We start from the raw sequence: 15,505 nt of genomic DNA, 5'->3' as shown, positions 1-15,505 counted from the left end.
ATTGAAACCTACTGCACATGTTCCAGAGGGAAAGGGCACAGCTGGGGCTGTGTTGCACTCTGAGCTGCTTAGGCCTCTTGTAGGATGTCCCTAGCAGGTGAAGATTAGAGTAGCTACAAGGCTGCTCTGATTTATAGAGAGGGCTCGCAACAGTGCCAGGAGTAAGAAGTGCACCAAGATGACATGTGGCCACACTACTGTGATCTTGCTTGGTCTATAAGTTTCAGTCACATATTCAAAACAGTTCATCCAGCATGCTAAGAAGTAAGTGGTTACTGGGTGGCAGCAAATTCCATCCTCTAACATTCACACACATGCACTGCCTGCACCAATCACATTGTACATTTTCTAATTAAGTTAATGGAATGGCAGGTTCCAGTGATCACTAAGGAAATGGCAGTTTAGGAAATTTGGGTTGACAGACAGTTACTACTGGTATTCAATTACCTAACCAGCCAATAGGTTGCCTGTACAATAGAGGAACAGAACAATCCTATCCTGTCTGACCCAGGCTTGAAATGCTTTGACAGTTGATACTTAAAAGACTATCCTAACCTATCCATCAATGTTTTTCTAGACATTGGCAGCAAGGCAGAATTCTATTCATTTTCTATTAATCTTTTATTTCATTTTTACAGAGTTTTGCAAGGCAGGGAGCATTCTGCTCAAAAAACCTTGCATAATTCTTTATTTGAATTCTGCCTAGCTTTCATTGTAGTACAAGTTGTCGCTATTGAGAAGGGCTTTCCACACAAACTCTTTGCCCAAGAAGGAAGGGATGGAGGAGGTGGCAGTGGAGGCAATAATACCATATTTACTTGAATATAAGACAAACCCCTCTCCCCCGCATAAGCATGGGGGTCAGGTGCGGGCGGGGGGGGGTGGTCCTTGTCTTACATTTGCATACATGGAAGCCTCATTAAATACATTGTCCATCATCAGACTACTGCCAAAAGCAGCATGTGCTCAGTAATGGAAACTAACTATGAAGCTGATTAAATGCAGCCAACACTGTGTATGACTATAAAATGTGCCACATTGGGCAAATGTATTGATTTTTTTTGCAAGATGTATATATACACACACACATACATACACACACACCTCCACCACTCTGCCAAGTGGCCCCTGTGGTTCACTTGGCAGATCAAAGCACACTAAAAACCTGTTACACAGTTCATGCCGCGTATTTGCACACCCATCTCCATACCTGTACCCCACCCACCGCCCTGATGGGAACCTACAACAAGGACAGGCTCTTGCAGCCCAACTGAATGAGATATATGGTAGTGCCAATTCCCCCCAGTTATTTTTCAAGTCATGCTGAGCCACTATTTTGACTGCAATTCTACTTCTTCACTCCCATAGCTGAGTTGAGCCTTTCTTTCCCCATTTCCAATTATTCCTGTTTCTTCACCAACTTTAAGTGTCTGGCAACAATCACCAAATGGAGCCTCAAACAGTTCACCCAGAATCCCTCTGTCACCCCCTCTCTCAGCCTGTCACATACGATTAGTGTGGCCCCACCCTCCGTAAGATGGAGGTGGACCAGGTTGCCGGGTGCCTCATCCGCATATACATTTTTTGGAGGATCCCAGAACTCATGGACAAGAACATCCAGTTCCAGTCATGAGTGGGGTCTAATTAGCATTGTAGATCCTTTGTGAGGAGGGAGGAGTATCTGGAGTACACACACATACTGAGCAATGCTGGGCTCTGGGGTGAGCATGACTTGACACACTGTGGACTGTGCTGTGGCTCAGCCCAATGAACAATGCAATGAATCACGAGCCTTTTGGCTTTGGACTAATATGCATATGGGTCTATCTACATGTACTTGCAAAACCAAGTACTAAAGCAGTGTGTAGTAACTGGTGCTACTACACAGTAGTGTTGGAACATGAGTTTTTACAGACACTAGATGTCTGTTAAACTAACATATTAGCTTGGGCTTTGCATGGCATGCTTCTGTGCAGTTAGTGTTTCATGCAGATGTACCTAGTTTGCACTATGCATCAGCAGGTATACAAGCATTGCTTAAAAGTGTGTTTATGGAATACATGTGCTAAAAGTTGCAGTAGTTTCAAAAAAGGGAAAACATCAATTTTGGATGAACTAAGTCTATGGATATTCATAGTAGTTTGTCTATAAGCAAAATTATTATGGGCATGTTTTTCCCAAGTCAGTGTTTTCAAGCAGGGTCCGACAGTAAGGGAGTGGGGTGGAAAGGGGCTGCAAGGAAGAGAATGCAAGGGGGCTGTCTGACCCACCCGGGATTTATTTTTCCTGATGCAGCAGTGGGAGGGGGACAAATTCAAGGCAAACTTCCAATAATTAGATTCTATACCTGGACAACTACAAACACATTTATAAATTGTCCAAGGTAAGCATCTCTTCCCTCCACTCCGCTTTCAAGAGGCACTAGAGAGTTAGACGCTAGAAACATCTAAATGGAGATTTAATATTCCACAAGATCTGGGATTTGGTCATCGACTCACAGCAGAGCAGCTCAAGGTGTTTTTATTGACATTAATGTGATCAGGTAGCCTTCCTTGTGGCAGTTCTCCTTTCACTAGTTTTCAGCTGAATCGGGCTTTGGAGGGCACTATCAAATAGTTGGATGTAGGAAACTACTGCCACATGGATTTTCAGTGCACAGACTGAAATCTGCTTTATTATGGGAAATTCCAGGACTGACTGATGCAGAAGCAATATTAAAATTACTAAGTAGATGAGGCATCAAATGTCTAGTTATTGGGGGAAAGGGGGTTGTGTCATATTTGGAATTGTCTTATATTTGAGTAAATACACTAGTAGGCCCAAACCCAGAAAAAAAACAAACAAAAAACAAAACCAGACCCCTGAAACACTTTCCCTAGATTTGCTCGTATACCATTTCCTGCCAACTGCTAAACCAGAGATGCATTTGACAGCCTCAGCATTCCCTCCATGTTCTTCCTATTTGCCAGCTACTGGCGTGGATTAAGATGACCTGAAAGCCAGAAAGCCCTTCTAACCCAAGCCTAGTGGAAGTCTTTTCAGAGATTTCAGCAACTTCAAGGGAATTTTGAATGAGACCCAAAGTGCATGCAAGGTCACTTGGACAGTTTTTACCCACTCCACAAAGGGCATGCCATCAGGAACAATTGTGAATTTGGTAGGAAAAAGAATGATGTTATTTTGAAGGCCAACTGGAATGAAAATATGTTTTAAGTTTCTTAGCTGCTTAAAAAAAATAGCAATATTTTCACCTTCTGTAGTAGTTAGGGTCAAAGACACTCTCACATATCAAGCTGGCATATTTCCCACACATTGACCTAAATTCACTTCTCACAGTGTTGCGAATTCCAGTTAAAGCAGCCAGATGTGGTGTCAGGGATAGCAACTTGCAAAAGTTACAACTCTAACCTGGGACACTATTCAGGATAAGAATTGGCACTGGGGAGTCGTCTCCCCACCGGCCCCCATGCATCGTTACACATTTTCTCTTTTAGGTCCTTGCCTAAATGAGTATTTAGGGAGATGGTAATAAGATAGGGAGCAAGATGTTGAATGACTATCCATAAAAAAGGGATGCATGTGGGACCAAGTCTCCTGAAATGAGGAAATGGTTCAGATGGGAAACAACTGCATGAGGCTAACACAAGATCCTCTCCTAAAGCTCCATTGATTCTCTCAAGATCTCTGCTAATCTCATGCAGGGGATAATCCCTTCCTCATCCCACATTCAACTCCCTTCATCTTCTGGCTGCTTGGGGATTTAAGGTTTTTTCCTCTACCTTCAAGACTTCATATTATGGCTAATCAACTGAGAAAGGTAGATGTTCAACGAGCCACACTCTCACCTAGAGATGTCTGAAGCACAGCTATGACTCAGTGTAGACACACTTAGGGTCAGGCTGATGCCTGTGTGGCAGAAGCCACATATCTTTGTGCTCCCTGGTTTAACAACATGGATGCTGCCTTTTAAAAAACTGAAAAGCCAAAAAAACCTGGCTTCCTAGTTCCCTTACAAGTTTCCAAAAGAAACTCTCAGCCATAATGTTCAGCTTTATCCAGATGGAGAGAAATTGGGCATATAGAGCACTTATACATGTGCCAGAAATCTGCTCTGACATGTGCAAATTAGCATGCTCCAGCAGCCTCCACATCACATACATTCAGTGTCCCGTGCTTCAAAACGGCAGCAGGGGCACTTCAACTAAAGCTTGTTGAATGAGTGTCCCCCCTCCTTCACCCCAAAGCATGTGTAAAGATGCCCATAATTTAGTCATGGGGTCCCACACAAATCTATTTACCTTTTACTGTAGTACACACATTTCTTCTCACCCGTGTTTTGTTTTAGAGGAATTAAAGATGAAATATCCTCCAAACTATGAAACAGGGTGCTAGTAACTCTAATGAGTCTGTACTGGATGCTGTGCTAATGCAGACAAATATCTGCACAGATATAAACCCAATGGGGTATGACTTGTTGCAGAACAAAGTTTAGAAGAGTAATGACTGCAAAATTAATTGTAATGGATTCTAAATCTTTTAGTCACTTCAGATGGTTTTTCTTCCTTTACTAGAGGAGCATATTGCTTGTATTACAGTGGTACTTCAAGAAATGACATTGTTAAGTGACTAATATGCATGCCACCATAGCATGAGAGTATGGCATCAAAGAGCTTACTATCTAATTTTAGACAAGAATAGCAGAAAACAGTATTAGGCTTATTCTAACTGCAGCACAGAGATTAAATCCCTTATATAAGCTCACATGGAAAGACTGCAACAGAGCCAGGAACTAATTTCATTTAGGCCCCAGCCTACTGCCTGAACTATGAGGCCAACCTTCTTTTGTGTGCTTACGTGCTCAATTTTCTTTAAGGACATTAAGAAGGAGAGCATGCAGAAGATATTCTCAAAATCCCAATGCCCAAGTCTTGCTCACAATCCATCCTGATGATCTATGGAAGAGGAGAAAGATTGGAGATGTAGACAGCACTCACCGTCTGATTCAGAGGCTGCTCTGAAGATCAAGTAGCTGCTGGGTAGAGGCTGAGTGATTGAACCCACATTCTCTCCTTTTGGCCCCTAGAGTCATAGATAAAAAAGGGGGAAAAAAAGGGTCAGGCAAGGAGATGCATGTTACCATTCCACATATTTTTACTTTACAAGGGCAGTGTGCGCTCAAGGAAGGAGGAGGAAAAAGAACATTTTAAGTGGTTTATAGACATGCTCTAGAGCGGGGGTGGGGACTGGTGAGAGGAGGGGCTATAATTAGTGTAGCTCTGAGATCCATGCTAATTAAAAAGCACCAAGAGCGCCACATGCATCAGCATCCCCATGCTGAAAAATGGCCGTGGGGCACTTTGAACTAAAGCTAGAATGCATGTGACCCGGAGCGCAGTAATTACCATGCTCCAGCAGACTCGATTAATCGAGATTGCTTCAATGTGCTGTAATTAAAGCACACTGGAGCAGCCTCCCTGCAAATGCATAGGAGCCCTTAGAGAGCTTTGATAGCAACCAGAATATTACTGTTGCATTTCCACAGCAGTAATAAGATGACAAACCTGTTCCAGCCCAACCTATTTTCTTTGCCCAGAGACTGGTTTATAACCCCACAATTTTTTGTTTCTGAGGTTACTGAACAAGTATAGAGAAACATGTGCAATTACTGTCTTCTTACAACGCTGGAGGACTTTTCAGCTCAGCACCTACTCCGAGTTTGTGAGAAAAACTTTGTGAGGTCAGCGGAAAAAAACCACAACCTCCTTCTCCCAATTTTCTCCATCAACAGAAAAAAACCCAAACCAAAACAAAACAGCAGGTGGCACTCGCACCTCATGTGGTGGCTTTCACATTTCCAGGAGACTGGCCCCATCTAAGCTGCTGGCTCTTAATTATTTAGTTTGCCCTGCTGATGCTTGTAAATAGCTTTCATTGCATTACCCCCTTTCCCCTGGTTGGCTGCTTCCTCCTCTTTCCATCAGTGTTACAGGTTGATAATCTTGAAAGTCAGGAGAAAGGGAGAAACCTAATGCAGGCTAATAACCTAGATCCTTCCTCTGTGTGCACTTCACGTACATGGTATTACTCAGTTCAGTACACGGCATTTCAATGGCTGCTTTAGAAAAAGGGCCAGAACTGAAGTGAAGAGGAAGTCTTCATTTCCACAAACCCTCCTGAAAACAAACAAATAAAAAGCAACCAACCAAAAAAAACAAAACAAAAAACAAAACACCTGCCCCCCCCCAAAACCCCCAAAACAAACAAAGAAACAAAAATCAACCCAACTTCCATGATAGTTTCAAGGCTGAACTAGAAGGATTCAAAGCTTCACTGTATAACCAATTACTCTGTAGTCTAGCCTCTCTCTCGCTTCACATATTAGTTTTATGTCCTTCCAGGGATACTGATCCTGGGAGACCCAACATGACAAATCACCACAGGGACACAGGGAAGCGTTGTTTAAAAATAAATAAATAAATAAATAAAATAAATGTGCCATAAGCTTGCCATCTTCAGTCAAGAGGTGAATAACTGTCTTACAGATAACCCCACACTGATCTGATCAGGGAAAGATACCCAGAAAGTCTATATGTCAGCTGAATCCATTTCAGTTCAGTGCTGCGCAAGGAAGAGTATCAACAATCTTCATTGCTGGGGTGGGAGGTACCTAATCCATCTGTGATTCCTTGTCCATTTTAGGGCATCTTGAATCTCAGAGGTACTCAAGAGGAAGCAGTCCCTGCCTTCTAGTGAGCACAGGTGCAAAGAATACTGTCCATCTGCACACAGGTATGAAAGGGGGCTGAATTTTGAGGCTACATTTCCCATCTTGTCTAGGCAACAAGACAAAATCTAGCTCAAGGAAGTGGGGAGGTTTCCTTCCTTTCTTCCCTCTCCAAAGTGACACCCACAATGCTTAGTTCTTTCCTGATGCATGAGTACACTATAAGTCACATTGCAAAGGAACAGGGGGAAAAAAAAATAGATTTGCTTTGAAAACAAACTAACAAGTTAGTTAGCCCTTGTGTGGTAGGAGACACCATTGACTTCGGCAGCTCTTTATCCTAGCCTGTATTTGAGCTAAAGCCACTCTCTCTCTGTGGCTACATCAGGGGCAGGCAAAATGCGGCCCACGGGCTGGATGTGGCCTGCCATGTCATTCTATTTGGCCCGCGGGGCCACTAAAAATTTAGAAAATTAATATTTATCTGCCTCAGGCTGCCTGTTATGCAGCCCTCAATGGCTTGCCAAAACTCAGTAAGCGGCCCTCTGCCCAAAATAATTGCCCGCCCCTGGGCTACATTAAACCTTCATTTACTATAAAGGTTTGCACACAAACCTGTTTTAGCACATGGATATAGGTTTCTTGGTTTGTGCAGGCACCTCTTGATGTCCTGCCTGATGTAAGACTTCATGTCAGTCTCCTACTCAATCACACACACAAAAAAACTGGCACAAATTGTTTGCATGGGCCCACCCAGTTTTAATGCAGAAGCAATATTACAATGACAAAGTAGATGAATTCACCATCTCTGGTTGGTGTTGTGAATGGCTCCTCTGCATGAGTGCCTGGCAGGTGGACTGTAAAGTTACCAGAGGTGTTAAGCCCTGCTGGGCAGGACAGGAATAGGAAGAAAAGGAAGATCAGAATGGGTGACATGTAGAATTACATTTCATCAGGCACATATGTTGCTCAGGAGAATCTGTCTCTCTGACCTACTTTCTAGTACCAGAGACTTTCAGGCTCTGTAGCAATTCAGTTTATTTTCTTCTTCTGCCAGGGGAGCTAGAAATCCTCATTACTCACCAAAGCAGGGAGAGCCAGAGTAAACATCTCTCCCCTCCACTCTGCTTTCATGAGGCACTAGAGAGTTAGACACTAAAAACTTTGGTATGGAGATTTAATACTCCACAAGATCTGGGATTTGGTCATTGGCCCACAGTAGAGCAGCTCAAGGTGTTTTTATTGATATTAATGTGATCAGGTAGCCTTCCTTGTGGCAGTTCTCCTTTCACTAGTTTTCAGTTGAATCAGGCTTTGAAGGGCACAATCAACTCTATTTGGATGTAGGAAACTACTGCCAAATTGATTTTCAGTGCAGACTGAAATCTGCTTTATTATGGGAAATCACAGGACTGACTGATGCAGAAGCAATATTAAAATTACTAAGTACATGGGACATCAAATGTCTCTTAAAATCTTGTAAAGTATGAAAAAAATTACTAATGACCAAATAACTCTGTCAAGCAGACATAATCAAGCAGTTGTCCATGATTACACAGGAGGAAGGCTTTTTCCCCACAGGCCTATACCAAGAGGTAAAAGGGGCCATTTTCTATGAAAATAAAACAAGAAAAAAAAAATGAAGTGCCATGTCTGAAAACTCAGCTACCTTTTTTTGTTATTTTCCCTATCCTTTGAAGATATCATCTACTTAGATTAGAAGCACTCCAAGACAGTGGTCATTTCTATTAAAATATACATGCAAAGCCTAGCACAGCAGGGCCCCAATCCCAGGATGTGTACATAGATTCAAGTAATCTGGGAGAATCCTCCCAGGTTTGTTCTATTGGTAAAGAAACATTTTACCCAGAGCCTCAAGTACGGACATTCAAATACTGAGGCCCTGAAGAGTGGAGAGATTGGAGTGCTGTCACTGTGTAGTCAAGGAGGGGCCCTGTGCACACATCTCAATGTGCTCTGCAGGCTCCTTTAGTTTGCCTGGAAACCATAGGTGACACAGAGGGGGCAGTGGGGGTAGGGATATGCTCCCCTCCCCCCAAGAAGCACCAGCAGCACTTCTGGTTTTGCCACCTCTGGGGTCGGCTGCTGGGGGACCCCCCCAACCAGTCAGTGATTGGCTGCTGGTGGCCCCTCCAGAGTCAGAAGACACCAGTGCTCATGCTGGAGATATAGGGCAGTAGTGTAATTGGGCAGTCCCAATTAACTGGCCCAGACTGCCCTCAGTCAGCCTGTGTTTTCCTGTAGCACACTAGCACACTGTGGGGATTGTGAAGGGGATGTGTTCTACAGAGCAGTAGAGTCCAGTGAGCAGTAAAAAGAGTCACCTGTGGTAGGGAAGGGGAGGGGAAATCCTGGAGGATTATACTGTCTTCTGAAAGAAGCCACAGTATGTACAGACATTTGATCTCCCAGGAGAAACTCTCCTCCAAGTGATTTAACCCTGATTGCTCCCAAGTTATTTTTCTCCTGGAACAGCCATTTTTACTCCGGGAGAAAAAGTCTGAATGTCTGTACATTTGTGGTTTCTCCTGGGACAGCAGCAACTCTAAGACAAATTGAATATCTGTATGAGACCTCATTTTCTGTCTCAGATAATATAACTAAAAGTAAAGCGAAGTCTGTGTGTCACTCATATTGACATGTGTTCTTAACCACAGACATGTCTGTGGTTATAAAGAAAAAAGGATCAGATTTGTGTTGCCACTCCAGGTAGGGAATGAGACCTCCCATTACTGAAAGACTCAAAAAAGTTTGAGATGTGTTGATGTATGCAGGGAAGTAAGCCATTTAGAAGTTTCTAACTTTGCTTGTCTTGAAAAAAAAGAAAGAAAAAGCAGCTCATTAACAACATAACAGAAATCATGGGTCGGCAAACTATGGCCCATACTTTTCCAATGGAAGAAAAGAAAATGAGCAAAAATATTTTAACTGGATATTAGGAAAGCGTTCCTAATGAAGTTGTCAAGAGAAATGGTAGAAGTTCTGTCACTTGATTTAAAGGAAAAAAACTACAAGGAAGAAAAGACCCTTTATTTTACACTTTTTGGATTTCAAATTTTACTGGTACCCACCCAGAGTTCTCTGCTGGATACATACTAAAGTAAACTGAAGTCAACAACAAAAATCTCTAGGATGCAAGAAAACTCAGGTGAAAAACTGAAAAAGATTTTCATATACCTGAAAGTCACCAGTCCACATTGTGAAACAAGTGGGTAGGTATCCAAAAACCCCAAAATAATTACCATTCTAGCGCTGCCTGGTACCTTGAAAAATTTTTGCAGAAAGAGCATGAGTATTACATGGAACAGAGCCAAAACTTCCTTCCTAGGTTAGAGATGGTTCTCTGTTTATGCTACTGGGAGTGGATTTGAGGTTCAATAGAGGTCTACCTAGCACCTTTCAAAGACAAAAAGAAAAAAATTGCCCAATTTATTGTTGTTGGGAAGCAGCAGCAACCTTGTAGCAGATGAAAACAAGCACTTTAGAGAAGGCTGTGGAGCTGTGTAAAACAGTCTCCCCTAACCATCAGCAAAGCAGCCCTGTGGAAACCAGTCACTTTTATAGGAAAAAAAAAGTTAATAGAAGTCACTTGGTACACTTAAAGTATGATTTACACTAACATTTAGAAATTAAACACACTAATGTTATTGAGGATATTAAAAGCAGTGGTGTTTCTCTCTACCTCTATGGGTAATTACTTGACATGCACCTAAGAGCTGGATTCTGTTTTAACTCAAGTTAAAAGGCTCCCCATCAAATGGAGTTGGCTAAAATTACTATAAATCCTGGCATAGACATGATACTTGACAAACATTTATGTGAGGGTTTATGGCAGAGTCTTAAGTTAGGCCCAAAAATTTGTGGTTTTTGACCAAATGTTTGCGAAGCATCAAGCTTAGGTTCCAGATTATAGCTGTGTCCCTTAACTCCAATTGAAGAAAAACCCAAAACAAATAAAAAGGTTGAACGGTTATAAACTTCTGCAAGACCATTTCAGGCTGTACATAAGGAAGAATTTCTTTACTGTCTGAGCCCCCAAGGTCTGAAATAGCCTGCCATTGGAGATGGTTCAAGCACCTACTTTGAATACCTTCAAGAGAAAATTGGATGCTTATCTTGCTGGGATCCTGTGACCCCAGCTGACTCCCTGCCCCTGGGGCAGGGGGCTGGACTCAGTGATCTTCCAAGGTCTCTTCCAGCCCAAATGTCTATGAAATCTATGAAAAAAACCCAACCAGCTGACACTAGTTGAAGCAAGGCCACAAAAACCTCTAATATAGATATACCATGGATTGGTTTTATTTTAATGGCAGTTGATATTCTCAGCCATATGTTGGATTCTTATATTACAGCCAATAACTTTGTTCCAACATAGGTTAATCTCTACTTCATGAAACATGGGCTTTTGCACCATTAAACTAAAATGGGATTTAGATCTGCAAGTCTGGCATTGGTTGCCTTAAAAGCAGACAGTGAAAAGACATACAAATGAAATTGTATTTTTGGCAGCTTCAGCATTAAACTGCTGTCAGAGTGCAGACAGCTCTTTGACATCGAACAGCTCACTGGACAAATTCTTCCTGATGTGCTTTTGGTATTCACTTTATGGCTGAAAGCGTTCTCGCTCAAAACCATCCAACTCAAATTTCAGGAGGCTTCCCAACAGGTGGTTCAATAGCAACTTCCCCAACATTCAGTTGAAGCAATTCAGTAGTATTTAACCTTAAAACCAAGATGTCTTAAGATTTTCTGTAGTCCACAAAACTTTTCAGGAAAATCCCTTTATTCCACTCCTCTGTGTACAATTGCATACCCACAACATTTTCTTTTCTTTCTGGCTAAATAGCACTGAAGGAAAAACAAGATGCTTCCAATTCCTAACCTTCACTCCTTTATTATCATTTTCCCTGACTCTGCTTTTTAGAATTCAGTTGATTTGTTAAAGTCAAAATGAATTATGGTGATAGACAGAGCATACTTGACAGCTTTCTTGGGTGCATGCTCCGAATCAGAAACAACCAGAATTTCAAGGGCTGAAAAACCCCCCAAAGTGGCAGCAAACCTTTGGGACAACACAGTGAAAAACCATCAGGACACAGACTGCAGCTAGGTTAAAAACACTGTAAGGAAAGAGTACTTGTTTCCTCAACAATTATTTGAAAGAAACACCCATTTATTTTTGAAGACCATTTAAATGGTGCCCTCTACCTATTCTGGATTCCCAAGGTTTAAGAGATTTATTCTGATGAGTTCCCACTGACTTCACTACTATTACTCATGACATACAGTGCTGCTCACTGCAAATAAGACTACCTTGTCTTCTATTTTAACCAGACTCTTTGGTACAAGAGTCTCTCACAAAACCATCCACCCTGGACTCAAATTTCAGGAGGCTCCACAACAGGTGGGTCAACATCAACTTCCCCAACATCCAACTGAAGCATCATCCTAAGCCAGTGGTGGGCAAAATGCAGCCCGGGGGCCAGATGCAGCCTGCCAGGCCATTCTATCCGGCTCGCGGGGCCCCTAAAAATTTAGGAAGTGAATATTAATCTGCCCTGGGCTACCTGTCATGTGGCCCTCGATGGCTTGCTGAAACTCAGTAAGCGGCCCTCTGCCCAAAATAATTGCCTGTCCCTGTCCTAAGTGTATGAATCCTTCCAGGCTGCTCTGCTATGTTGGCCCCTTTGCAGCAGGATGGCAATCAGCAGTGCTTTGTTTGTACTAGTATACATTTTCTATGAAATATTATCTTGCAATAACTCTGCACAGTTGCTATTTTTAATGGTGGAACACATTTCAAGGCTAATTAAGTGCTGTTCCTTCAGGCATCAAACAGATGTTACTCAAAGTTTGCCAGGAGCTGGTGGGATCTTCCTCATTAATTGCAGCTAAGGTCAGATGAGCTTTTTTGGGTCTTTCCTTGGGGAAAAGAGACCCCAGAAGATAAGTGCCACAACTTATTTAAAAATAAGTATATTTCAAAATCAGTTTCTTTCAGGAGGGTGAAAATACTTGTTATTTGCATTACGACAGCACCTACAGCCGTCAGCCAAGATTCTGACTCTGGTCAGAGAGTCGCCCGGCATCCAGGAGCTTAAAAATTAAACACAAAAACTATGTAAGGCAGGAGAAAGGAATTACTAACTTCATTTGCTAGACAGGGAATGGAAACAGAAAGGAATGAAGTACCTAGCCAAGAGGTAACAACACGTATTTTGTAGAAGAGTCAGGGTTCAAACGGCACATGACTTTTCCAGCACTGAAGGGTAGAATGAATTTGAGAAGTGATCAAATCATTCAATCTACCTCACTTTGCCACTGCAGAACTGGCCTTTGCTCTATGCTGTCTAGGCTTTGTTAAGGCTACTTCAAGAAGTGCTAGTTGATGGGTCAAGCCCTCCTTGTCTATTAGGAACTTCTGCCATAGTCATCTACATCTCACCCCCAAGGGCCTTTTGCTAGTGTCTACATGCTGGTTTCCCTCTCTTAAGTTACAGCTGTGTAGTTATCCACCAAGCATTTCAACCTTATACAAATCAACCCCAATGACCGACTCCACATTCTTTGGTCTGGTATTTAGACAAAAAAAGATTAAAACAAAGCCAAAGGCTCCCTTAAACTTGTTTATTATGAAATGACAGTGGCTCTTGCAGACTCCTGGCATCCTGCATCTTTCCCACAGCACAGGACTCCCTGTGTTAGAAGATCTAGGGGGAAATATTTCAGCTTAGCTTAGTGGTTACCTTCACAGCCCAGATGGACTGATCCAAAGGGTGGAAGAGTTTAAAACAGAAGCCATCCTTTTTGGAGGGTCTTTCGATCAGCTCACAGGAATGGAGTAGGATGGTGCCTACCCACTGCCCAGTCTTTGGCGTTTTGTAAATCAATAGCACGCCTGGTTTCAGAACACACCACAGCTTGGTCCAGCTTTTCAGAGTCCCACGGATCTGCAGGGAAAGCAAGCAAACAGTTTGATTGTTGATCCTTAAATCAAGTATTCAAATGTTTTCAAAACACATGCTTCACACCAAGCCAAATTCTAACAACTTCATTCATGCCAGCATGCCCAGTACTCCACAGTTTAATTGCTTTAGTAATACTTATGGAGAAAAACTACTATTCCACATGAGCCAGTATATCAGTCTAGCCCCTGGCATTTAACTGATTTGATTTGACCTGTACGAGACATAAATGCTACTTGTTGCCAAGCTGAAACGTTTCGACGCTTCAAACTCTTGAACTTTTTGTCCACAAAGATCAATATTAAGAGAGCTTAAAAACTTAAAGCGGCATACAAATACATTGTTGTTAGCTTTGGTTCTCTACTACACCATGCACTCCCCCCTATAACTGACAGTAATCAATCTTTATACTTGTTATAACCCTACATCCTATTTTTTTTCCTGAAATCAATGGCTTTTTCTCTCCAAAAATATTACAATTAGAAATCTTGGCTTCATAAGTATTTGAAAATGGGCAGGTATTACAGAAAGGGCAGCCAATCCTAAATGTGTATCAGGAATGCACATACAGATTGAGATACCCCCCTAATAAATCATACCTGTACAAAAATGGGAAGTAACCTTCCCCTATCTCATTGCAGAACTTCAATCTAAATGTTTGTCCTGCTAGGTGTAAGTGTCAGGAACCAATGATAAATTGCCACATCTTTGCACAACCAGAAGTTACAGCTGTCAACTGGTCCAATCAATTTTGTTCTGTTCTGTGTCAATTTACAATCCAACCCGCTGCACCTCCAAATGCCAAAGAAATATCTTGCATCTTCCTGCTTTCAAACAATCACTGTCCCTATATAATCCCTTCTCTCTTAGCTAAAATATAAAACACATCTACAGGAAGAAACAGCATCTCCTTGCCAGGAAGAAGAAAGGATGAAGAAATATTGTCAGTTTTTTTCCAAGGCAATAGCTCAGACCTGGCTCCTCTTTCATTCTCCTAACCTTCATACCACAGCCTTTCATTCTCCTAACCTTCATACAAGGCAATTTAGATCATTAGCCCCTTGAAGTACCAATTAAGTTGGGATTTTCCATTCTCTACAACTTTCTTCTTACAGCAGACATTCAAGGATGACCTTTATCCATTCCCGAGTACAAATCCTGAAGCATTTTCTCCCTTATTCCTACAGGTTTATGAACAGTACTTTGCATTAAATACCTTCAGCCAATCTGCCATGATCACAACACTGGGATCCTTCAAAGCACTGAAGAGCTGTTTGGTGGCTCGTTTCTTTTCCTGTCTGTAGTTCTTCTTCTGTACCTGTTTCAGAATGGAGGGGGAAAAACAGCTGCTGTAAAACATGTTCTTTTTCTGTGTTACACTTGGAGAGGAAAGACCACTTCTACTATACATCTGAGGCAGCTATGCACCAATTGCCTCAAACCAGGCATTGTACAGTCTCCCTGGAAATGAAAGGTGCATGCTTTGGTGACTAAATTGTAGCTGGTCCTTTACAAGCAGCTGAGATAAATGTAAATATGAACTTCCGTGGAGTTTCAGCAGAAAAAGTACTTTATCTTGTTTGGTTTGGTTTTACTAATTAAGCATTACTAAGGGTGTGTAGTGCTATTACCCTGAGAAGTTTGAGAAGCTAAGTCAGGTTAAAAATGGCCACCCAATCTAATGCAGTGATTAGATAGGTACTGGGAGCCTGATCTAAGGTAAGTCAGGGGAGGGGAAGGGGAGGGCAGAACTGAGAGGCTAGTGGGTCCACAGGGTAGTTTAGGGGGGATTGAG

General features: G+C 42.1%; 1 protein-coding gene across 2 annotated transcripts in view; it reads right to left on the bottom strand.

Moving 5' to 3' along the window:
* Positions 1–15,505, bottom strand: part of OSBPL5 (oxysterol binding protein like 5) — a 270,342-nt gene that overhangs the window by 65,968 nt on the left and 188,869 nt on the right. For both annotated transcript variants that reach the window (XM_019519707.1, XM_019519708.1), the window contains 3 exons: positions 14,927–15,028; positions 13,492–13,695; positions 4,995–5,079 (listed from right to left, as the gene is read on the bottom strand). In XM_019519707.1, the coding sequence (XP_019375252.1) occupies positions 4,995–5,079; positions 13,492–13,695; positions 14,927–15,028 (391 nt within the window). The remainder of the gene's footprint in view (positions 1–4,994; positions 5,080–13,491; positions 13,696–14,926; positions 15,029–15,505) is intronic.

The sequence above is a fragment of the Gavialis gangeticus genome, unplaced genomic scaffold (assembly GCF_001723915.1).
Source record: "Gavialis gangeticus isolate Ggan-Ray unplaced genomic scaffold, GavGan_comp1, whole genome shotgun sequence".
NCBI classification, from domain to species: Eukaryota; Metazoa; Chordata; order Crocodylia; family Gavialidae; genus Gavialis; species Gavialis gangeticus.
The sequence above is the reverse complement of the archived record's forward strand: the minus strand, read 5'-3'. Positions and strand labels throughout refer to the sequence as shown.